Source organism: Phaethon lepturus, unplaced genomic scaffold, assembly GCF_000687285.1.
Source record: "Phaethon lepturus isolate BGI_N335 unplaced genomic scaffold, ASM68728v1 scaffold14814, whole genome shotgun sequence".
In the NCBI taxonomy this organism is placed as follows: Eukaryota; Metazoa; Chordata; class Aves; order Phaethontiformes; family Phaethontidae; genus Phaethon; species Phaethon lepturus.
Genome location: NW_010537167.1, coordinates 93,098 through 119,224, shown reverse-complemented (window position 1 = coordinate 119,224; position 26,127 = coordinate 93,098). Strand labels below are relative to the sequence as shown.

The 26,127-nt window shown below is 40.4% G+C and overlaps 1 protein-coding gene across 1 annotated transcript in view; it reads left to right on the top strand.

Annotated features, from left to right (window-relative positions):
• LOC104620248 (F-box/WD repeat-containing protein 7-like) overlaps window positions 1-19,447 on the top strand; it is a 30,512-nt gene extending 11,065 nt beyond the window's left edge. The window contains 8 exon segments of the mRNA XM_010286410.1: window positions 4,621-4,744; window positions 6,641-6,777; window positions 8,431-8,544; window positions 11,654-11,835; window positions 12,906-13,131; window positions 17,612-17,753; window positions 17,756-17,818; window positions 18,839-19,447. Coding sequence (XP_010284712.1) covers window positions 4,621-4,744; window positions 6,641-6,777; window positions 8,431-8,544; window positions 11,654-11,835; window positions 12,906-13,131; window positions 17,612-17,753; window positions 17,756-17,818; window positions 18,839-19,107 — 1,257 coding nt within the window. The 3' untranslated portion in view covers window positions 19,108-19,447.
• The last annotated feature ends 6,680 nt before the right edge of the window (window positions 19,448-26,127 follow it).

Genomic DNA, 26,127 nt, shown 5'->3' with positions numbered 1-26,127 from the left:
GGGGGGGGGGGGTGGGGGGGGGGGGGGGGGAGATCTAATTCTCTTAGGGCACGCACACACAAAAATTTTCTTGGGATGCACACCTTTCTGCACACTATCCTGTAAGTACAAGCATTATAGTTTAATGCTTTAGGTGGTGGAGTTTTTGTGAATATTGTCTTTGAGTTTATTTTAAATAAACTGAGCTTTAAAGTCTCTACCAAAAAAACCCAAAAGTAAACCCAGAAGAGCACTTCTTACGGAGGATGAAGCCAAACCCTAATTAAGCCGATATCTTACAGTAAATCTTTTACAGCAAATCAGATCATGTGGTATCAGGTTAAAGAGAAACCAAGGTTCAGATTTCAGCGTGTGTGCTTTTCAACCGTGTGTAACTAAATGCTGTCCATAGAAGAGTAATTCTTGATGTCCTCACAACTAGAATATGGGGGTGGATATGAAAAATTATAAAGCCAGTTTGCTACAACCATTAAATGGATGTGTTTTAGTTATCTAGAAATGGTACTTCTGACCTTGCTTGTTTTCAGGGAATTGGAAATGGTTTTGTTATTTGGAGTCTATTTGACATGTTGGGTTTTCCATGTGAAAATTTTCCGGAGGGCTGAAGTCTCTGTAAGTCTTCAGTTACTAACACACTACAAAGCAAGTTTTTAAAAGATATTCTGGTGCTTATATTTGGTTCCTGTGTTTCAGCAACCATCAACCCAACACCACCATGCCCACCAAACCGTGTCCTGAAGTGCCACATCTACAGGTTTTTTGAACACCTCTAGTGGTGGTGACTCCACCACCTCCCTGGGCAGCCTGTTCCAATGCTTGACCACTCTTTCAGTAAAGAAATTCTTCCTAATATCGAGTCTAAACCTCCCCTGGTGCAACTTGAGGCCATTTCCCCTCATCCTATCGCTGGTTACTTGGGAGAAGAGACCAGCGCCCACGTTGCCACAACCCCCTTTCAGGTAGTTGTAGAGAGCGATAAGGTCTCCCCTCAGCCTCCTCTTCTCCAGACTGAACCACCCCAGTTCCCTCAGCTGCTCCTCATAAGACTTGTGCTCCAGACCCCTCACCAGCTTCGTTGCCCTTCTCTGGACACGCTCCAGCACCTCAGTGCCCTTCTTGTAGAGAGGAGCCCAAAACTGAACATCGACTTACTACCTGAAGACTGTCCTGTATCTCTGTTTCTTGCCATTTTTTCTGGTGTATGTCCTGGTTTTGAATACTTAGGTGTACAAGGCCCTTCTTTCGTTTTATGTGCTGTCACATCTTCATGAGTTGGGAAGCGTCTCAGCCTTCCGTTGCTGATTAGCATTTGTAAGGGATGGAAGCAATCTGTGTGATGAGCATCAGCTTAGGACACATGGCATGTATTTACAGAAGCCCTTCTTGTGGCAGCCTTCTTCATAACTGGAAGGGACAGGGGAGAAGGAGAGCTTAGTAAGACCTCTGCTTGCTTGCTGTGTTTCTAGGGAAGCTACCCAAACCAGCCTTAGTTCAGAGGTGGAGGAAGGCAGCAAGACTTCATAGTTGGAGTAGACAGAAGATACTTTGCCACTTCTACACGTATTAAATCTGGAAATTTCATACAGAATTGATAACAGTAACTCACAGCTCAGTTGTCTTTGCATGATTTACTGTCAAAACTAATTCAAGTACAACCAGTGATCGAGTTATGCTGTAACTAATGATGATGTTATTATTTCAGTTTTAGCAATTTCTTCACAGAAAAGACAGGCTGTTTAGCTGTGAAACTTTACTTCTCATTCATGTTTCTTGACTCCATTGTAAGCTACTTGTGTTTAATTATTTTTGGTGTTTGTTTTTGCCTCTTGAAACCAGAATATTGTCAAGTCCTTAGCTTCATGACAGGCTGACTTCACCAGTGAAGCTGGCTTAAATAATTTTTGCTTCCTAACTCCAAGTCGCTGTCACCAATATTAACAGAGTCAAATGAAAAACGCCATTGAGCTAACTCTACCATCTCCTCTCCCTTTTGGAAGATCATTCTTCACCCAGATCTCCGAAGTGATCCTGTCCCCAACCGCTGACGTGGGCTGCAGTAGTGGGTGATGAACTGAGCTGTGGGGGCAAGAGTAGGTTGTTAGGGTCAGTAATTCTGTAAGCAGGCTTCCCTGTCAAAGCCAGCATCCTGTGAAAACACGCGCTCCTGAGTTGTCGCTCTACATTAACATCTGTAGCTATCTCCAGTGCTGTTGGGTGCAATGCAGTGATTCATTACCTAACCAGAAGAAGATGACGACGATTTGGACAGGAGAGCTTTTCTTCAAAAACATTTTCAGCAATGCAAAGACAGTAACTTAATAGCTGAATAACCAAGAAAATGTTTGCTTTCCTCCTGAGGAAGCATGCAGTCAAACAATTAATCTGAAGTGAATACTCCTGTTTTCTTGCTGAGACTTTTGAAATAATTATTGAAATTATTTGTTCGTGAAAACCAGGTCTAGAAACCAACATACGAGGAGTTTTGCTGAAATTGGCCAAAGAAATTTTGTTGGTACCTTGTGTATGAGTGGAGAAAATGGCAAGAGACTGCTTATTACTGGGTTTTATTAACATTGCGGTGGAGAGTAGCCACAGTTGAGTCAAAGGTTAGGTCTTTGCTACCTTTTCTTAAAAATAGATCCATGAGCTGAGACAAAGGGACGTCATCTTCTATGCACTACTAATCTTAAAGTCAACTGTGGGCTGTGTTGACCCTTGATGACAATTTAGATAAATATAGTCTAAAATAAATGTCACCCATATGTAACCTGTTTTGGAATAGGTTGGCTCACAGGTTTTAATTAACACCATCTTAGCAAGCATCCGTATCTGTATAGACAGGACAAGTGATATTTAAACAAATTCTGCTGTCAGTTAAGGAACATCCAGCAAAGATGGAAAGGATCTCTTTCATGTTTGAGTCTTGGTGCATGCAGCACTGTCTGATGTGTGTTAGGAAACAGCACTTCCTAAAGAATTTTACATACCAGGAATTAAGACAGAAAGTCTAAAAGGACGGGTACAGTTGTTGCTCTTGTAACAGAGAGCCTCAACACCAGATCTGAAATGTTGACTCCCTGAGTCGGGGCCAAAGGACCATTCGTCAGCTTTATGGCCCGGGGTGCATATGGGATTTGCTGCATAACTTAAGACACAGGTCCCTGAAATGTGGAGTCCTACGTGCTCAACGTGAGCTGTGGGTGAGGACTTGCAAACAAGGAGGGGTGGGGAGGGTGTGTGCAGTCAAAATGCAAACAGTTCTGGCATACTGAATTTTTATTTCCCGCTCAGTCACTGGCTGGTCTAGATTACTCAAAGTAAATGTTTCTCACATAATAAGATCAAAAATATGCTGAGGTCACCAGCCTATGGTTATGGCTTCCTCACTGAATTTCAGTCTGTGCTGCTCTGAAGAGCAGATCCTATTTATATACATCATAACTCCAGCTAAAAATTAAATTAAAAAATCCCAGACACAAAAAGATATTCCAAGCAGAAGTAAAAGCGGATGATCTGATTTCCCTGACAACTTTTGCATCCTTACTGACGGAGAGCCCACTGTTTCAGCATGTACGTAACTCTCTGCATCACTTCCTGTCAATACTGTTCTTTCTGCAGAGTTTGTAGCCATGGAAGGGACCTTCCTGCCTCTTGTACTTTTTATTTTCCATGACTGGGGAGATGTATTGTTGCTGTGAGGTAGAAAAGCTGAACTTGGTCATCACACCCTTAAGGATAGCTGTCCCTGGGTTTTGGGTGGTGTTTTAGATGCCTCTGGCCCTGCTTAAGACTTCGATGCATCTGAAGATACTGGTGGAGATTTGAGGTGTTTTATTGTGGTCATTACGTGGCTCAGCTCAGTCAGCTGAGGTCTGAAGTCTCCCAATAACCTCTAATTTTGTCACACGGAAAAATTAATCTTCTGTTTGTCTTCTGGTGCTTATTGGGATTTCCTGTATGTTTTTAGTAACGTACTGTGTACAGTATCGACGTTACGTATTTCGATCCTCCTGCATCCCAGTGCGTAGAACGCCCTGTAACACCGATTAGGAGTGTGTTTGCATTCTAATCGGAAAATGGGCGGTACGTGTGCTGCCTTGCCTACAGCTGCAGTGTGCTTTTGAACTCAGGTGCACGTAGCGTTTGCTTTTTCTGGATTCAGGCTTACTGAGTGACGTTACTCATCACAACGTACTCTCCTATTTGCTCATATTGTGAGTGTTATATTTTCTAGTAAAACTCACAAAAGAACTTGTGGTGTACTTGTTAGCTAAAATAACAGACATAATTATTGTAGTAATAATTCTGTTAACGGTTCAAAGTAATGTGGATTGCATTTTTTAAAAAGGTAGTAGTGATTTCAGCTGACATCTACTCTCTTGTGAATACAAGAATCATTTCTGATGTGATATGTATGGATTTAGTTACTTAAGGTGATTGTGACACTTTCACGTGCCCACTGGAATAAACTGTAGCTCTGTTAAGTTTCTGAGGTGGTTTAATAATGTATTGTTTCAATTTTCTGTATTTCAGCTCCTGGTGTGTGATAATACTTCAAGTGAGTTTACTTTTCCTTTCAAAAGCAATGCAGAAAATACCCTTTCTTTTTCTTTTTTACAGCTGGCACTCTATGTGCTGTCATTCCTGGAACCCAGGGACCTTCTGCAGGCAGCCCAGACATGTCGTTACTGGAGAATTCTGGCTGAAGATAATCTTCTCTGGAGAGAGAAATGCAAAGAGGAGGGTAAGGCTGAGCAAAAAGACGGATGTAATGGTCAAAGCGTTGCTGTCGTGAAAAGTGCAGTTCATTTACCTAATAAGCTTACAGTTCTACAGAGGCAATTCGGGTGACTTTAAATTTACTGCTAGGGATGCTTTGAGCTACGTGGTGTGTATCTCTGTTGAAAGCAAGAAGCAAAAATAATCCATGGAGTACCAGAAATGAAACTAGAGTTAAGTTTGAACATCCTATTTCTAAAGTATACTAGGTGTATATTTTTAAAATAAATACAATTATTTTTGCTTTTTAAGGATTATTTTTATTCAAAATACAACCAAAGGAAGTGAGAGCTGAGAAGTAAAAATGATAGGAGTATAGTCTTGCAGCTTGGAAATAAGATGGAGGAAAAGCCCTTTCAGTGGTTGGGTAGAAGGGATGCTGTAATTTCACGTCATTTGTAGGAAAATTGAGAGAAAAATGGCCCATGGCAGGGGGAGAAGGTGCTAACTCAATTGCTTAGAGGCAGACACACGTAAGTCCCATGGGTATTGTCTGCTCGTGCCAAATCAGAGATGGTGGTTCAGCACTAATACGGACAGGCAGTAAAAGGCTCCCAGGAAAGTAGCTGCATACTTGAGCACATGAAGAATGTAAGCTTTTTATTTTTAGGGAGAATTCTATGAACAAGGAGTCTGTTCTGGGGTGCAGAGCAAACGCATGTGATCTCAGAGCACGTATTCCTCTTAGACACGGGCAAGCACGGGGACCTGGCCAGAGTGTGGAGGCAAGAACTTGTGAGAGGTCAATGCAAAGACTTTAAAAAAAACATGACAGTGCGAATGTAGCTGGCTATTTGTAAAGGTACCTAAATTAATTAGTTTTCTTCTGCAATTGAAACCTCTTAAATTTTCTCTAAGACTTAAGATTCAACCTCTTACAAATTTCAGTGAAGATGCATTAGGAGGCCAGAATGAGAAAAAAGGAGAAGGTTCAGAGGGGAACGTGCCTACATTTGTGAGCTTAGAAGTAAAAATAATGGTGGCCAGGCACGGGAGCACATACAAACAAAACAGCATTGGTCTGACAGTACTGGTTAGATGTAGTGAGGTGCTCGGTAATGGGAAGGAGCAGTTAATTCAAGACTTGCAGACAGAGACACCAGAGAAGGGGCTAAAAGTAGAAGAGTGAAATCCACATACTGGCAAGAGACAAGACTCTTGCTAGTAATGAGATGCGGTGGAGAGGGGAGCTGTACAGAAAAGAGAGATGGGTGAGAGAACTGTAAAAAAAGGATGTATCTGTAGTAGCAAGGCTAAACCAATGCACTGCTGCTTTAAGTGTCAGTTCCATAAAGGGCGTACCTCTACTTCAGTTCCAGCCAGGAGAGGTCAATGCCAAAAGCACACAACCCTTTGGCTCAAGAAAAGGAAGTAAGAGCTCACCAGTATCTAGAGTCATAGAGAACTTACTTAAAGGTAATGAAGTGGGTTACCGGAGAGGAAGACCAAAGACAGACAGATTTACTTTTTGAAGGGTTCCAAAATGAGTGCCCGAGTGGTTCTGGAGGTCATTGGACAATACCCGTCTGAAAAAGGCAGTATTCTGCTCTGTTGCCTCAGAAAGGGGGATTCAGAACCAAGCTAGTAAGTAGGTTGCCAGGAAGGAATGATGAACTAGAGCACTTTCAGCCATGACGACAGTAATGATTATGCTTAAAAGATGAGGAAAGATGTAATGTGAAGAGCTGAGGAGCAAGGCAGTGTCACTGACACCCGGTGCAAATACTGGCAGGCGGGAGGTTGCTACGTCAATGCAGTATTTAAGGACTGCGGTCACTGTACAGAGTTGGGAGGGAGACAAGTTGTTTGCTTTGGAGTGGCCTCATCTCCTCCCCTTCCCGCTTTTTAAAATTCATTTCAGGGATTGATGAACCGTTACATATCAAGAGGAGGAAAGTAATAAAACCAGGCTTTATACACAGTCCGTGGAAAAGCGCCTACATTAGACAACACAGGATTGATACCAACTGGCGGCGAGGAGAGCTCAGATCGCCTAAGGTAAGCTTCTGAGCTATGCGCACGGTGCCGTCAACAAAGCAGGATCAACTCGTAGGTTTTTTTTTCCTTTGGACAAGCCAGTGCACAAAAAGCAATGTGTTGTTACAGCCAAAAATTTGTATTTTAGCTTACCCTGGGTTTAAATTAATGCCTGAGCCCCGTATTAGCAAATCAAAATGTGAATCTTCATACAGCAGAATTCTTGCACTGCTGTTCTAAAAATTTCTGTACAGTCTGGTGAATCCCTAGGTATATGCCAGTGTCTTTGAGACAGACAATATCAGAAACTTCATTGGCGATACTGATATTTAAAATTAAACATACACACACATATGTAAAATATATATATATAAACATATATATATTTGTAGAGCTGGGCCATGTCGCAACATAAAAATGCTCCACATTCTGTGATCACTTCGTGCTTTATTTTTACACAGATTCTTATAAATTGAGCAGTATGAGACAGTAACTTCATTCTGTGTTAAGATTCTTTTGTTTTTTAAAGTATTGAAGTGTTTCAGTGACACTGATATATTATCATTACACCTTTTCCAATACAAAGATATGAGGCAATACTTCGAACCTTTTGTAAAATAAAGTAGCGGCTCTCTAATCAAACCTGGTATTGAGCGAGCAGTCGGAAACAGGAAAAAACCCATATTAAATAATATCCTTTTAACGTTTTAAGGCAATTTGCCTGTTTTGTAGATTACTGTATAACAAAATAACAAAAATAAGAACAAAAAAATTCCCGTGGAAAACCTATGGCTATATCCTGCTGTTTCTTTGGCCGTGACTTATGTACATCTCTGGCAACAGCTCTCTATTTCTTGCCTTGATGCACCACATCAAGTTATCTTGGAATTATTATTAAAATTACAGCCTCAGGCATTATCCAAACGCCCATTTCATTTCGATGAACATCTTGAAAACTGTTCAAGATTTCTTGAATAAAAAATGCCTCATTCTATGTATTCTGATAAGGATTTTTTTGCTGTATTGCAGTAAAATACACTGAATTGCAGTTTTTCCCAAATCAAGCAACATTGCAATCCACATTTCCAGCACATTAAATTATCGCTTTTGTTTGTATTTAATTGAGTTAATGGTTTTCTAGTTTTTCACTTTGGTGCTGCCTGGCATTTAATAGATTACAATGCTTGGCTGGCAAGGGGAACAAAAAAGATACATAGTTAGCCTTGACCACCGAAATACAAATATGCAGCCACTAATACAACCCCATCGTTTTTGTTCAAGATTGAAATAACTCTTAAAAAGTAGAAGTCTGGGGAAAAAAAAAACAGAACTAAAAAATAGATGGAATAACTGGAGAGGAATTGAGCAATGTCCAGTTACTCATTCAGCCTACTTGTATTAGTGATTTTTCCTGGTGCTTTTAGGAGGCTTACAATAACTGTAGCGTGCTGGCTAAGCGATGCAGTATCACTCCATGGAAGAAGGAAAATACCTTCTTTGGTCCCAGCTGGCAGTAAATTGGACTTGACACATGGGATTAAGGGGCCTTGTTATTACTGAAGCAACTCTAGCATTTTATAATTTATGAATCAGAAGAGCACTTTGTTTCTCCTGCTTCTCTCTAATCTCTTGCGTTAAATTGTGACCGTATGTTTTGATGTTCTTTATCGCCAGGTGCTCAAAGGCCATGATGACCACGTGATCACATGCCTTCAGTTCTGCGGGAACCGAATAGTGAGCGGCTCTGATGACAACACACTGAAAGTGTGGTCAGCGGTTACAGGCAAGGTGAGTCAGTTGGCTCTTTTTCTGAATCCCTTAGGAAGGGAGCTACAGGTAGAGCACTGGTATGTCCAAAATGCTGCCGTGCCATCAGACCGCGACGCAGGGTGGTCTTTAGTGCTGTCTGGTGCAAGAATCAGAAAAAATACAGGTAAACATTTGGGTCATCTTTTCCTACACAGAAACTAGTCTAGTTCAAAAAAGTCACCTTGGTGTGAAATTGCAATGCTCCTCATGTTAGCATCGGCATATATCCCTGTTCTCTTGGCAATTCTGTTCTTGTGGAGTCGTCTGTGACGTGGATTCTAAAGAATTTGGACAGATACATTCCTTAAATCTTAATTTAGCCTTCTTTTGCCCCTCTGGATCTCCCTTTCTCACTTGTCTTCTAGCATTCTTTCTGTTGTTTCTAAGGTATTGAAATGGGGTGTTCATTTTACCGGCTCTGATTTCAAATAGAGAGTTTGTTTTTCCTTCTAAGCTACTATATTGCTGAGCCAACAAAAAAAAACCCAAAACAGTAACTTGCTTTAGGTTTAAATATTTCCTGTTAAATTAGATCCAGCTCAGGCAGGAATTTAATAAGCTTCAATAATTTAATTTTGGCTTGGAGAAGCAAAACAATATGTGCAATCAAAAAGACAGTACTGAGCATTTCACTCACGTTAGAACATCACAGCTACTCAGCACACAGATTTTTTTTGTTTTGAGGTGACTGACTGACCATGCTCCAAGGATATAGAAAAGGCCTGAGGGAAACAGTACTTTCTCTCTCTAGTACTGTGTCTACTTAGCTTTGTTGTAATGATAGAGTTAGTTACATGAACAGCAGGAAAGTTACTGAGCGTAACACGCTTAAGATGTAAAAGGTATCCACTTTATAACATTGAAGCTGAATGTATTAAGCATTTGTCTTTGCATGCCCACAAGATCCTTGACGGGACTGTAAATACTACTGTGGGGAAGAATGAAATTAAAAGGGATAGGCAGCCTCGCCCTGCCTCTGCTGGCTTCCCTAACTGTCTAATGAAGGAACCCATATTGAAATTTACATTTTTTTAATTGAAAAGGGCAGCCTAAACTCAAATGAAAAATACATCCTTTGTACATACCACCCTCTCAAAAGCAAAATGTTCCTTTAAATGTATAAACCGGATCACAGTAGCATGACTTAACAATTCACGTTCAGTAATTTTTTTAAAGTAAAGTAATTACAAATCCTAGAGTGACTATTTACCCCAAACCTGTAACAGAGCCAAAAATTGTACATGAAAGGCGGGATAGTGCTGTATCAGCCCTCATGCTTACTGATGCCGAAGAATTAATAAAATCAAAAAACCCTAAAGGTTGGTTTGTGCAAATGAACACGACTAAATAATCCCCTTGACAGATGTAAAGCCCAAAATAAGGACTCTGTGTTCTTGCTGCTTTAGAAGGATGATTTCTTAAAATGTGAGCAAATCGGTTGAAATGAAAAAAGAAATGGGAACTGTAAAAGTGAAAAACGACTATGAACTGAAAAAGATGGGTTTGATAGCAGTGAATTACGCTAGGAGCTGAGAATTGCAGAAGGCTGGCAAAAAACTGTTGAAGAACAGGAAATCTATGTACAGTAAAAAAGCAAGGCGTTTTAAAGGATGTTAGAAAGAACAGGATATTAACAACAGCAATTATTAGTATACTATCACTGATGTAGAAAAATATTTATTTTGGGAGAAAATTCATGTAATGGAAAGATAGCATGCAGTGATAATAGAACAGTTAATTTCAGCAGAAACTAACCAGGATGTTAAGCAACAATTACCAAAGTTACAGTTTTTCTTTCTTAGAGTTGATCCAGCTAATCTGTATTTGAGGATTGTTTTTCTAAAGTAACCTGTGAGGTAAGATTGGTGTTTTTTTGAAAGGTATGAGCACAAAGAGAACATCCAAAGGATGGCTAGAAAGCTAAAATGCCTCAATATTTAAACGGAGTAAACTGAAAGACTGAGTATTTAGGATACATTATCTCAGATAAAAAATATTGGACTACATCAAGAGGAGTCAACTAACAGTTCAAGGAAGGCCACGGAAATTAATGCCACTTAGCATTAGATTACAGAAAAAGAGATCATCAAAGTGTCTTGACCTCTTTTCTCGTGCAGTTACAGGTTTGACAGATAATAGTGCAGAAATAGATGGCTATGTGCACTGCGAGCTGTATCCCCATGACACGACTGAAGAAAATAGAGCAACGCCAAAATCAACATGGCACATATTTAAATGGGTTAGAAAGTGGGTAATTACGGAGAGCGTGTTGTTAATGTAAATCAGAATCTTCATGGAGTATCTTTCTAGAGGGGTCTTGCAAGGATCTCTTCTTGTCTGTGCTAATTAGCACTTATTGCTGCCTGGTGAGAAGGCTTATAGAGTCAATGCTTGTTAATGAATACGGGCTGAGAGACGGAGACAAGCCATTGCTCCCGAGTGACAGAAGTTTTATAGAAGTAGGTGTGAGCAAACACTGTCTCTGCACGGTGAGAAACCATGTCCGGCACTTGGGATCAAAGAAGGTAGGCTGTGCCTGTGTAGTGTGGGATTCTCTCCAGGGCAACAGTAAAATCTGAAAAAGGTTTGAAACGTGACTTTACAGTATTGATGCTGTAGCTGCGGTGTACAGAATGCAATGTTTCTTGGATAAAGAAACAGAAAAGCAAAATAAGAGTATATGGTTTATAGATTCGTGGGAAAGCTACTAAGCGAATGCTCTCTCCAGTTCTAACACTTATGCTTTGGAACGCTATTGGAAAACCTGCAGTGACTCAGAAAAATGCCAGGAGAATGACTCAAGGCTGCAAAACATGCCCTGTATTGAGAAATTTGGAAAGACAGTTTAGTTTATCAAGGGGAAGATCATAGGGAAAATTCCTTCTAGTCAAAGTACTGACAATGGAGACAGAAATTTGATGAGTATTTTCTAAAAGGTGGGATTTTTTAGTTCGATCACAAAGCAGTCAGTCTCCAGCGGTCTTCCAGCTTTTGCTGTGAGAGACTATTGTTACCTCCTAGATTCCTTCTTCTTAAGCTTCCATTCACCTCCGTTAAAAGGATAACTAAGCAAAATATTTCTTTTCAGTGTTTGAGAACACTGGTTGGGCACACAGGCGGAGTCTGGTCATCGCAGATGAGGGACAATATCATCATCAGCGGATCTACAGACCGAACGTTGAAAGTCTGGAACGCCGAGACTGGAGAATGCATACACACCTTGTATGGCCACACCTCCACCGTGCGCTGCATGCATCTCCACGAGAAAAGGTAAGGCTTTGTCCAAAGCGGCAGCCATGGTTTGGCTTGTCATTTACGCTTGCGTTCACAGAAGATGCCTGTTAAACTTGGGTACCTCATCCAGCACTGAGTGAAATGCAAGCCAGGCGAAGCCTTCACACTCAAATCAACAAAAGGGAGGAGATGATTAATAGAAGCAAAAGCGTAAGAGTACTAATTAAAGAACAGAAAACTGAGTCATGTACTTTATAAAGTCACATTCTACGTTATTTCAAAACTAATTCGTTGTTACGCTGTGATCCAGTCTCCTACACTCTGAATAATTTCTCCTTTTTGTCAGTGCTACAAACTTTTACTCATTTTACAGAATGACTCTTTAAGTGTCATCACTGCAGTATCTTACTAAAATTTTAAACGATGATATCATAATTTCTACAATAGTAAACCATGTCTTGATTCAACAAACATTGGCAAAGCTCTTTTACTTGGCTGTGGTACGGAGCTGTTGACAGAGTGTCTGTTGGTCTCATTTCTTCTTTTTTGAAGAATGATGAGGTTTTTCTTTATCAATCCCATTAATATTAATTCCTTCTAATTTCTGTTCTTGCCTAAAGAAGCTTTTAAACGTATAAACTGAAAAAAAATCAAGCAGAATAAAAGTTAACTTACCAAAAGTAAAACTTGTAAAGATATTTTTTGTTTAATTGTTATAATTAGTCATCTCAGTCATTAAAACAGAATGCTCATAGCACTGGCTTGAGCTCAGCATATTCATAAGCTCTCATAGATAGATACAACAGTCCACATCATTTCTCCTGGCATCATTTTGCTGTTCAGGAGTGAAGTGCCTTTTTAAATACTGATTGCTAATGAGATCAGATAGACGGATCAGAGGAGGCGAGCAGAGCAAGGCAGACAAACAATCGAGTCATTTGCAACCCTAATAAAATGTCATGCCAAACCAGATCTTTGGTGGCTAGTGGACTAATGCTATCTAGTGTCCCAAATTAAAACTCCTAACTGATTTTTACCCAAGTCTAATTGTTTTAATACTTCTATGTCTGATGCTAAGTACAGGAGGGCTTTTCTTGTTCCTCCAGAGTGGTCAGTGGTTCTCGAGATGCTACACTGAGAGTTTGGGACATAGAGACGGGCCAGTGTTTACACGTTCTGATGGGCCACGTAGCAGCAGTTCGGTGCGTTCAGTATGATGGCAGAAGGGTTGTAAGTGGTGCATATGATTTTATGGTCAAAGTGTGGGATCCAGAGACAGAGACCTGTCTGCACACGCTGCAAGGGCATACTAACAGAGTCTACTCATTACAGGTATGTGATTTTCATCTGCTGCTTTAGTTTCCTTAAGTAACATTTAAAGTCAGTTTATTTCACCTTGTTTATTAAATTGTGGGTACCTACTCCAGAATTATACAAGCCACAAGAATATAGAAGCATCTGTGATAGCCCCCTCTTCCATTTTGTAACACTAATTAGATGTTGTCTTAATTTAGAGACTGAGATATTTTTAGAGGAGTTTTTTTTTAAAGCACCAGTACAATAAAGCTTAAATCTCTACACCAGCAAGCCAAGTACTTTTCTGGGTTGTTGGCTTGTTTGTTTGTTTGTTTAAATCTTGCATGTATTTTTGAGTTACGGTTTTGGTTTCCGCAGAGAAATTCTAATGTCACAATTTTAAATAAATCAGATGATACAGTAGTTGAAAATGCACACCCCACCCCCCACCTCCACCCCCCCATTGGATTAACGTTCTGAATTATGCCAATCTGTCTATCCTTATTTTGTAGTCTCATCTTCCAGCTCCAAACTGTAATTCACAGTAAGGCTGAACCTAACATTTTAATGTTCTGCTGTAAATCCCCAGCCTTCTACTTCCTCTTCTCTGAGTAGAGGCCAGATCTGCAACTGTGAGGCTTTGTCAACTGAGACATGTCACTGTAGGTGCAGAGTATTGTGGCACGGCTCTATTGCCCACCAGTCACCCGACTGCTCAGCAGAACTGCGCTGGCAAAGATACCCGTGGACCTCACGTAGGCTGCTCTTACCTTTACCAACCCAAAACATCATCTTGTTCATTCATAGAGTCAAAGCATCACTTCCAGGCATTGAAAGGCGAAAGAAATTAATTTCATGCTTGTGCCTGTTCTCGCTGCAGTCTGGCAGGACTTGAAAAAGAAATTAACAAAGACAGTTCAAAATCGGGAAATTGCATTCGGCATGTAACTACTCTGCTTTGTGGCTCAGAAAGTGAAGCTCAGTGCTAGAGACATTTTATCTTTCATAAGGTGCATCTTGCCATAATAGATAAAATATGAACAAAATACCTAATTGGTTTCCTTTCCCAAAATATGTAGTAAAATTTATTAAAAACCTCCAGCCCTTCTCTTACATTCATATGCTGAGGAGTATTCTCTAGACAAGCAGCAAACAAGTCAAAAAGGCTGTACTACCTACCTATCTCTTAAAAATATTCTGAAGGTTCCATTTCATCTAGGGCAGTTTGGGAACTGTATATGTTATTCTGCCTTATCTTCACCAGCGGCTCTTGTTTTGGCTTATGAATATTCATGTCTCACTCTGATACTGTAGTAATAATGGATCAAATAATTGGGTTATGTTACACGCTGATACTATTTACACCCTGTAAATGAAACTTGATGTTCTGAAATAAATTTCTGGGGGACAGGAGGCTGCAGGTGCTTACAGTTTGAGGACAGAAAGATTCTTTAAAATTGCATGGCAAGCTCCTGCCCTTTGGCCTGAAGCAGCCCCAAAAGGCAGCACTCCAGTAAGTAGAATAATCGGGCTGAATAATCAGCCTGTCCTCGTCATCCCCGCCCCATGGCAGGTTCTATTATACCTCAGTATTTCCCCATTTGTAGACCCCCTGACATTTTCCAGAGATCCTTATGCAGCAGTTGAAGACTAACTGACCCTGTTGTGTTTTCTTACTCTTCCTCAGCTGCCTTTGAAGTAATCCACAGATTCTCAGGGTTCATGGATAACAGCTCCACCACTGGTCCAAACCGTTACCTGTTTGACTGTACCAATATCAGTCAGAGTAAAGTTTGTCTTGATGCCCAGCCTGAAAGCTCTCTTCCTGAATAGCTTGTACATGAAATACAATTAATCTGGGTCAGGGGGAAAAAACTCAAAATTTGTTTCGTCAATCTGGTTTAGTTCTGTTTAGGAAGGAAAAAACACCCTGTAGTGTTTCCACCCAACAAGTCTGCAGGGCTACTTAGCACTCCTCATCCTTTTATCTGAACTCAAATTAACCTACATTCTCTTTTGAAAGCAGGGTGCCCAAAACAGGATGCAAAATTCCTGTCAAAAGTCTTATCAATGCTTACTAGAAGCGAAAAGTTACTTTCTATGTCTTATATAGCATACCCCTATTTTGGATACTAGAGTGTCTTTTATTCGTATATTTTCACCAGAAGTGCAATGCATACAGCAGATAATTGGTCTGTATGTGCCAGTCGCTCTCTCCATTCTTTTGAACCTAGGAGCCCTGCTCAACCACGTTTGACTGTAGAGATTGAAGACAGTTTTCTGCAGGTTTTAGAAAAAGACGTGGTCTCAGGTAGTTGAATTTCCTTAATTGGGTTCGTTCTTTGCCATGATTAGATACCAGACAAGTAGTGTTGGATTGCCCTAGCTCTAACAGAGACTCCTGCCCAGCCCTCATTCTCCCAGGCTGCAGCTGTACCGTCATTCCTTCCCTGCCAAGCTCAGGTCTTCGCAATTTTCTCTTGGCTTTTACACTCTTTGCTTTGGGTCAGTTCTGCCATTTCAAATGTCACCCAAATCCTAATGAAAATACTAAATGCCAGACCCACCCCCCAGAACTCTTTCTGCTATCTCTAATAATGCTGTGAACAAAGTTCTGAATGGGATAGTATCCCTGCCTCAAATTTGCCTCCCTCTTTGTGAAAATACAACCAAGACATCTGCTGTTTCACATGGCTTTTTACTCTGTCACAGAAAAAAAAACCATTTTGGTTAAGATCATTCCCCCACAAATCTATGTTTGCTGCTACTTCCTGCATTGCTACGGGCTTAGAACCAGATTGATTATCTGTTAGTTCCTTCTGGAAGTTGAAGTTAGGCTGACCAATCTATAATTCCCCATCTCCCATCATCATCTCCTTCAATAAAGAAAAGAATTGTATTTGCCATCTGAAACCTGTCTGTCTTCCATGGGTTCTCAAAGATAGCAGCAGATGTCTGTGAGATTGTCTTAAAACTACTTGCCTTATGTGGGTTTTTTTTCCCCATCCTAGCAAAGCTTGTGCTCAGTTGTCAGTGGTGTTAGTGCTGTGAGCCTACACTCAGATGGCTGAGGACTGAAGCAAAAAAAGTTCAATAGCTGGCCTCACTTGGTGTTTCCTTCCCACTGAGCACAAATGAGCTTTTTCATTTTGGCCTTCCTCTTGTTTGTTTTTTTTGTTGGTGTTTCGGTTTTGTTGGTTGTTCGTTTTTTTTTTTTTTTTTTACAGACTAGTGTTTTTATCATCCTTAACGGCTCTTGCTAGTTTTATCTTGTTTTGTGTCCTGCCTTTCTGATTTTGTCCCAGTGTGCTCTTTTAAACACGTCTATTGATCTAGTTTCTACTTTTTGTACAATTCCTTGTGCTCTAGCCAAGTGGGTCTTGGTAATTTACTACACTTCCTATCTTTCCTTCACACAAGGATAGTTTGTGTCTTTAAGAAAGTGCCAACTCTCCTGAACTCTTCTTCCCCTCAGAGAATAGATACATAAAAACCTCATGGGAAGGAAGTCTCAATTTATTGAAGTATTCCTCCTTGAAGCACCACTGGTTTTATTCTGTTGCTCTTTTCCCTTCCTTTTCTGAGAATTCTGGACTCTTAGGTCATTGTCACTATCACTGAAGTTACTTTCCACTTCTATATATTCTCCACATGTCCATGTTCCACATATTTTTGTTTTATATACAATACATGCCCAGAAAAATCCAAGAATTTGGACATCCATGTTAGCCTGTACATTCCTACAACAACTAGGAAGTTCAAGTTCCTTACTGCACACAATTATGATTATAAAATGGCTAAACCCAGCATTTTTCAATTACATGTCTTTCATTTTCCTATGTTTTGGCCTTTGTGTAGATGATTCCAGATTAACATTATTGCCCTTCTCCGGCTTAAAGTCCCTTTGACTTTTGAAAAGCAGGTTTGCCTTGTTAACATCGTTATTAGGAAGACTGTATTCTCGTGCTGTTACATGCTGCAGTGTAGTCAGGATTCTGTTGTGTTTAAAGGAGTTGTATTAGAGTTAAAAGACCAGCAGTTCAGAGTCCTGCTCCTCGAACCATGTGCCTCATAGCCCATGTCTACAACAGGAAATTATGCTGGCCATGCATCGCCCTGCTCTGGTATCAAACGTGGCCATCTCTACTTAGAACAAGTTCACAGAATGGTAGGGGTTGGAAGGGACCTCTGAAGATCATCTGGTCCGACCCCCCTGCCAAGGCAGGATCACCTGGGGCAGGTCGCACAGGAACGCGTCCAGTCGGGTTTTGAAGGTCTCCAGAGAAGGCGACTCCACAACCTCTCTGGGCAGCCTGTTCCAGCGCTCCGTCACCCTCACAGTAAAGAAGCTTTTCCTCATGTTGAGGTGGAACTTCCTGTGCTGCAGTTCTTACTCTGTAATGCAGTTTCTGAATATATATAATATCTAATGTTGCATTTGGTGAATTAAATGCTTAATAGCCTTCTTCGTAAGATCCTAATGTAATTGTTTGTAATAGATTTACCTTTCTTGTAGTTCGATGGCATCCATGTGGTGAGTGGATCTCTTGACACTTCCATCCGAGTTTGGGATGTGGAGACAGGCAACTGCATTCACACACTAACAGGCCACCAGTCTCTCACAAGTGGAATGGAACTTAAGGACAATATACTCGTGTCTATGCCGATTCTACAGTCAAAATCTGGGACATTAAAACAGGACAGTGTTTACAGACATTGCAAGGTGAGCTTAAACTACGTCTATGTAACTCAAGCCGCCTGCAGTAATCTGTGCTGCAGATTCTATATGAAAAAACCTTGAAAATAATTACATACAAAGAAACAAGCACGGACTGCTTAAAACTTAAATATTTTTCTGATGACAGATGTATGATCTTTCTCTGCATTATGAGAACAAAATGTTTTTAATCTAATCTATTCAAATAACTTGCCTATTATGCAAGGCAGATGGTCTGGACTGATAGCAATTTGCTACGGGTATATTAGCCTAATAAGCTACAGAAATATGTAGGAAATGACATCTCAAAATAGTCCGTCAACGTATTTATTTAGGGGTCGCTTGGATGTTTCAAAGCCTACTGATTAATTGGATCGGGAGGCCAAGTACACTGTCTGTTGCAATACATCAAGAGAAATGAGTGGAAGATGATTTCTTCATTTCACTAAGAAGAGAGATTTTGGTTTCCATTTTGACAGTTGCCACTGAGGCATCGTGCACACCAACACATTATTTTGTGTCTCCCCACAAAAAAGGTTTTAGATCATTCCCATATATCATATGCAGCATCTCTGGCTGGAGCAGAAAATTAAACTTCCCTGTAAAGCAGACTCTGCCGTTTTAACAGTATATATTTATACGTCAGTATGTAACCGTCAATACTTACGGTTAGAGTAATCTCATAATAACACTTCAAAGGGACTTGGAGACAAACGCTTCCAGCGGTCACCTCATTCTGGATGGTTAAGCTCATTTTCATGAATGTCCACGTGCACAGTTTCCCTACTGTTTGTATACAACAAAAGGAGATCACTGTAACAAAGGAGGAAATAGTGGGGAATTTTTCTATACCTGCATTCACTTTTTGAAAGCACAACCTGTACCTTTTAATGCACGAAAACTGAGTTAACAAATCTAATAGATAGAAACAGCTATATGCAAATAGCTAGGCATTTATTCTGTATGCAGTGCTGTCTGACATTGCTTTCTAATTACAAATAAAAATGTTTTGGTTTGCTGTTACAGGTCCCAACAAGCATCAGAGTGCGGTGACCTGTTTACAGTTCAACAAGAACTTTGTAATTACCAGCTCAGATGATGGGACTGTAAAACTTTGGGACTTGAAAACGGGTGAATTTATCCGAAATCTAGTCACATTGGAGAGCGGGGGAAGTGGAGGCGTCGTGTGGCGGATCAGAGCTTCTAACACAAAGCTAGTGTGTGCGGTTGGGAGCCGTAATGGGACTGAGGAAACAAAGCTGCTGGTGTTGGACTTTGACGTGGATATGAAGTGAAGGGCAGAAAGATGAATTTGTCCAAACATGTAGACGATGTTCTCCTTTCCCTCCCCCTGAAAAAAAAAGAAAAAAGAAAAAAAAGAAAAAGGAAAAAAAATCCCTTGTCCTTGGTGGTGCAGGATGTTGGCTTGGGGCAACAGATCCTAAAGACCTACAGACTACGAAGGAGAAGACAAAGATGACAAACTGTAACTGACAAGAGAGGCATTTCCTGTCTCGTCACATAAAAAGGCAACGCTTTTGACCGGGGCAGCTTTGCAAAAATACGACTTTTGAAATGAAACCAGGTGCAATTATTTCTTTACTTTCCTCCAACTGCTCCTTGAGCAATTTGGAGGTGAAAAAAAAATTGTTACAGTTCTTGTTAACAGGTTATTTTACCACAAAGATCTTCAAAGAAGCTGCACAGCCGAGCCTGCTCGTGCACCCCTGGGCCACCCTGGGTTCCGGCAGCCCCTCCGAGCAACGCGCTGTCCCTTAGCCCCGCTCTGAGCCGGGGGTTGGACCGGACAACCTCCAGAGGTCCCTTCCAACCTCTGCGAGCAGTCACTGGTTGACTTTCAAAAACTAGAGAGCATCTGCAATGAAAAAAACAAAAACAAAGAGTCCATTCCTGGTGTGGAAAAGCTAAAATATTACTGTGAATTGTTTTGTACAGTTTTATCAGAGCTTTTTCTTTTTTTTCTTTTATTCCTCTTTTTTTTGCCAACCGTTGCCAATGTCAATCACAGTATTAGCCTCTGTTTTATCTATTTACTGTTGCTTCCATCTACACTCTTCAACGCATAAGTTGCTCTGAGGTGGCAAGTTGTCCTGGGTTTTGAGAGTCCTCTGATGGATTTAATTCGCAATGCTGGTGCTAGAAGTAGGTCTTCAATTACGGGATTGTTGTCCCACCCCTGTACTGTATTCCCAGTGGCCAAACTTATTTATGCTGCTAAATGAAAGAAAGAAAAGCAAATTATTTTTTTTTATTTTTTTTTCTGCTGTGACGTTTTAGTCCCAGACTGAATTCCAAATTTGCTCTAGTTTGGTTACAGAAAAAGACTTTTTGCCACTGAAACTTGAGCCAACTGTGCCTCTAAGAGGCTGAGAGTGGAAGAGTTTCAGACAATTAAAGAGTGAAGTTTGCCTGCAAATAAAGAATTGAGTGTGTGTGCAAAGCTTATTTTCTTTTTTCTGGGCAAAAATTAAAACACATTCCTTAGAACAAAGCTATTGCAGCCTGTTCTGTGGGGAAATTTTTCTTTGTGAGGGCTGTGGTGAATGGAATGAACATACATAAAAAGAAACTGACAAAATTTTTAAAAAATACTATAAAATACAAAAATGAAAATAAAGTTGCTGGTCAGTCTTAGTGTTTTACAGTATTTGAGAAAAAAAAACAACTGTTACAGTTATTGCTGGGAGGAACTGACAGAGCAAAAACTTACGTTTTTGTAAAGATGTCACATGCAAACAAAATGAGAAATGGGAGAGTCAAATGGTTTGCCTCATTCTCCAAGAGCCACAACTCAAGCTGAACTGTGAAAGTGGTTTAACACTGTATCCTAGGCGATCTTTTTTCCTCCTTTTTTTTTTGTTTTATTTATAGTCTGATTTAAAACAATCAGATTCCAGTTGGTTAATTTTAGTTATGTAACAACCTGACATGATGGAGGAAAACAACCTTTAAAGGGATTGTGTCTATGGTTTGATTCACTTAGAAATTTTATTTTCTTATAACTTAAGTGCAATAAAATGTGTTTTTTCATGTTAGTATGTCTTTTTTTTTCTTTTCTATTTCTTGTTGTTAATTTAATATCATATATCCTATGAAGCACAAAGCAGGTCAAGCTGCTCAGCTTACTGGTAGATGCTAAAATATGTCGCAGGACTTTATGTAACCCTTCCACAAACAGGTGCACCAGCGTCCTCTCCTTTGGTTGCCGTATAGGATTTGTCATGTGGGCGTCAGCAAACATGCGGGAAAGCCATTAGCTTCCTGTCGCTAGGAGCGTATCAGGATTTGACTCTGGAGGGAGTTAGCTATAAAAAGCTGCTCAAGTGCGTAAAACTTCTTCCGATAGCATCTTGGTACTACACCTTAAATTGAAACTTGATGTTTATTATTTATGGATTTCAATCAATTGATTGCAGTCTGACAGCAGAGAATAAATCCATAAATACAACTAAAATCAAAGCTAGGATTATAGGAGAGCTGGAAATAAAGCTGAAGAAGAAGAAGAAAAAAACCCCACATCAGTCCAACTGTAGTTTTATCAGTGCCCTGAAACCAAGGAAAGTCATCGGCTGTCTCAGAAACTTACCACTTGAGTGACAGTTTCTCTCTCAAATCTCCTTGACCAAAATCATTGTTTTCTTCTGTGTAAGACTCTTCTGTCAGGGCACAGCATTTACTTCGTTGTGACAATTCTCCCGGTAGAAAACTGTCATTAAAGAAAACCAAACCAACACATGAGAAAATACATGTCTGGAAAAGAAAAATATTTATATACTTACACATCTCTGACTATGTGCTATTCAAATGTAGTTCCAATCCCTACATTATGCAAAACAAGCAATGCTGAAGGATCACGCTTCCATCTGGCCTCTAGAGATTAAAAAGCCATACAAAATGATTGAGCAGCTACAAATTGTAAAAATCTGTTCATTGAGTTGCTGTTTAAGGGAAAAAAATTGCAGCAAGCACCAACATATAAAAGCTAAGATCATCTTGGTATTTATGTAAAAACAATTCAAGAGCTAATCCCTTTCCTAAAATGACAGTGAAAGATTGCCAGGACTTCATGTTGTTCCGCTGAGAACGCTGGCCAGGACTCCCAGACCCCGATGACAGAAGGTACCGTCAGTCTGGGCCGAATGGCTTGTGAGAGGGGATGGAAATAGAAGGGTACAAATATGAATATTTAATGCAGGGAGCAGAGCAATAGCTTTTAAGATTATGTAATTTTCTTCCATGATTTGTAGAAATTGCAAAAACATGTTTTCAGAGAGCAAAGGTGCTGGCCTGACGGTGCAGGAGAATGAGAGATTTCTGAGTAACATTGTGCTGGAGGGCAGGAATACAGATCAGGGGCAGAAGAATGAAATGACAGAAGAGGAAAACTTAACAAATCCGAACCAGCTCAAGCTGTGTTTAAGTACACTTTAAGCACCCAATATGACCAGGAGCAAAATGTGCTTAACCAGAATTGAGAAGTTTTCTGGTTGGTAGTGTAGTTCCAACAACATTCAAATTAATGCAGAATTAACTTGAACCTGTTAAGCAAACCACATTTATAGCTTCCTTAATCCCAGATTTAGGTTAAAAAAAAAGTAATTATTGGCTGCAAAGTCAAGGTATGATAGACTGTCATATTGAATACAAAAACCAACACAGTACTTTAAAATTACTTTTTTAAAAGGCTTTTCCCCTTCAATAAAACAACAAAGTTAATTTTCTTAGTCCCCTAAGTTTGTAGGAGTTGTTGCTTATGAGACATCTGAACAACATAGCTCAGTAAGCAGAAATTTGTTACTTTTATTTAAGTGACAGCATTTAAAAAACGGGCCTGTAGTAAACACATCGGGTAAGAAACTGTTCAGTTAGTTTTTCTTTACAGTCTCCTTATTACCCCTTTTAAGTTGACGCACTCACCGTAACATAGTTCACTTAGTATGAAGCCTTCAGCTTGGCAGCACATCCTCCAACTGAGACTGTTTAGGAACCATCTTCATTTCTTGTAATTAGATTTTAATTTTAAGGTGGGTGGAGTGGGGGTTTTTTTAAATAAAAACATTTAAGAACACTGGTATAAGACTACAACTGCTTTATGCTCTCAATACGCAGGCACTGCTTGAATCTAGTGGCTTAGTCATCGCAGGCTATGTCAAAATATCTACAGCTGTCTTGGAGAGGTGATTGCACTAGTGTTTCTGGCATCCTACCCTCTTGTTTTAATGCTGATTCTCGTTTTTGTTTTAGCCCCAGAAGGAGCTTCCTCATTCTCTCCTGTATCTGAAGCCAAGTCAACAACATTAAAAGATTTTTTTTACTAGATATTCTTAGTGAACCTTGATTTTAGCTTGATTTAGTAAGTCAGAATTAGTATTGCCACTTCTGCCAAGAGCCTGTTCCTACCGTGTCCATTTACTTATTCAAGAGACAAGACATTCAACAGCTGCGTCTACACCAATTTGTAGTCCAGATTAGCAGCTCTCCCAACAGCGCACAGTGCTGCCTCAGAGCCCACAAATGGGATTCCTTTGGGGTGTAACTAAATCCAGAGCAGCTCTCCCAGGAGCACAGCCCAGGCACTCGAGCTGTTAGTGGAGCATGTGAGACCAAACCAGACCTAGTCCAACACCTCAAAAATACATTCATGTGGACATTAGGTCCTCAGGACCAGAAAATCGGTGCTACAGCTCTGCTCCTACTGCACAGCACTAATTGCTAGCGCGGGCGCAACCTTCAGCAAACCCTTTCCCACAGCACCCCTGGCTCCCGATTCGTAATTGGCAACCAGCTCCCATCCAAACGGCAGCAGCAGAAAAACAGAATCTGTCCGACACCGCTACAGACCTTTTACCAGAGAAAAAAGTTCAGATGCCTTCAGCACTCCTCCTTCAGCATGCTTAATGGCGAGGTTCTCCTGATCCGCTTATGGAATCCAGTTTAAAAGAAATACAGACCTCTCACTATCAGTCTGGACAAAGTTTTCTACCAACAAGTCGATACATGAATCATTCAGAAAAAGAACGCATGGAATTCTGTAATTAGATAGGCAAAAGAACCCGATTATAACAATAAAAAAGAAAAACCTGCCAGTAATTACTTGAGTCACTCTGACCAAACAACTGTTAATTACTTAAAGGGCAATACCCAAGCATACTGACCACTGAATCTTCAGTTGAAGTGGGAATATTATTTTCTTTCCATCTCCTGCCATTTTGTCTATAACAATGATCCCTGACATTGCGCAAAGACACAAGTACTGTGTGATGATGTTTAGTATTTTATGATATATGATGTTTATGATTATACATGAAGTATATGATCGGTATGATAGACGCCAGGTTTTTCAAACTTCATCTAAAAATGGCATATACAATTTTTCAAACAGCTCTTCAAGCACCAGTGCAGGTTTACAAATACAACAGATGTTTTAATGTAAAAGCTGTTGCAGATCCCTTCCGAGATAGATAGTCTGACAAACTAGGTGACACCAAAATGTCGGCAGCCAGCACAGGCTCTTGGTCCTCGTTCAGATTGCCACATGGCCCAGCAGCTGTAGCGGTACTTCAGAGAAAAGAAATGGTGCATTGTGCTACCAGAGTACCCACTGCCGAGGGGAAATGCTGCAGCACTCTGTGTGACTGCAGTTGCCTAAGAACCAATGGCTTTATGCCCACATACACTGCATTGCTCTAGCCCAGATGGGACATAAGAGTCCCATAAAATCATAACTAAGCTAGGACAGAGCCTCCCCACCGACTAGAGACGGCAGAAATCATTAATCACAGAGGTTGCCACTCAAGAACTTGGTGGCACAGAAGAATCCAGCAGTGTTTCTAAACTACACACTGTACAGGACAACTGAGACTTGACCAAAGCCATACTCCTGCTCTCCTTTGTCCTCACCTCCGCCTTGCTTAGATCCAACTTCAACTACCTGATCCCTACTCACAAGTTGATTTTGTCCAACCCTAGGTGGTAGCAATAGTTTTGGCGAAAGCTGAGCTATTTGTCTTCTGCATCTCTGTGCTTCTGGGATCTACACTGTACTTTTTGCCACTGTCTGCATGGGGACAGCACAACCTCAAATCTCCAAGGTAGTACATGAAGAAGAGAAGACATCATTTAGCCCAAAGTGAGAGATTTATCATCAGTGTTGCTAAAATGATTCCCACCCTGAGTCCTGGCTGAAAATAATATTCTAGACCTGGTGCAATTAGGTAAGTTTGAAGTTGATTTCAATTCCTTATTTTTTCAGACACAAAGCTTTTAATGCCACAAATCTCACCTGGTCTGGGTTTCTTCATGTCTGCAAAACAGGCACATCCTAAGAAGCTTCAGAGTTTAAGGAGGATCATGAATCTTGTTGACTGAAAGCTGGGAGAGGTCGTGGTCTATGGACAGCGAAAGAACATGGACGTTCTATGTGAGCTGGATCAGAAATTACCTATGAAATTCAAAGAAAGGCAGGTGCAATGAATTTGGAGCCTTTTCTGTCCAAGAGATCATAATTGTAAGTCCTACAACAGCTCGTGTGGACTACTTAATCATCCTCATCAACAAAGCACAGGAGTAAGCTCTCTTTATGAAGCCTTTCGTCTGGCTGCCCTGTAATTGAGGGTACGACCAACCATGTTAGCTCTGACTCACATGAACTTCTCTTACCTAGGGCGGGGTGTTTGATGGGAAGATGAATGAAATGCCCCCGGACCTCCTTCTTCTGTCTGGCTCCTCACGTCAGCTGGCCAGATGTCTGAGATGCAGGTTTCGCAGGGTGCTTACGGTGCACTGAGAGTGCTTTGTTCTTTTAATTTAAAACAGGAAACATGGAATATAGAAGATCCAAAAACTTCAAAGGCAGCTTCCATTGCCAAAGGAGTTGCATTTCAACTCAAGTTCATTCTCTAGATTAAATATTTAAATCTGACAGTGTGGGAAGAAGCTCACACCTTTGAGAGGCTTGACGATTTCTAAGGGATAGAGGAATTCAGATCAGTTGGCTGTAAATATCAGTGTGGTAAACTGAGCAGTACAACTGTTCCTAAATGGGAGTTTTATTTTGAGCTCCCCAGTCTGAAATGAATTTCTAATAATACCACGCTTTGCAGATACACAAACAATATAAAACATGTTTCCTTTGCCCTGATATACAGAAGATCTGAGGACTACGTTCCCTTCTCTTTTCAAACTGTCATTTGCTTTTAAGTTTCCTGATATATTTCATTGCCAATTTTAAACCTTCACATTATAGTTTGGAAAAAGGAAGAACTCAAAAGCTGCAGACTAGACAGGGCTCCAAA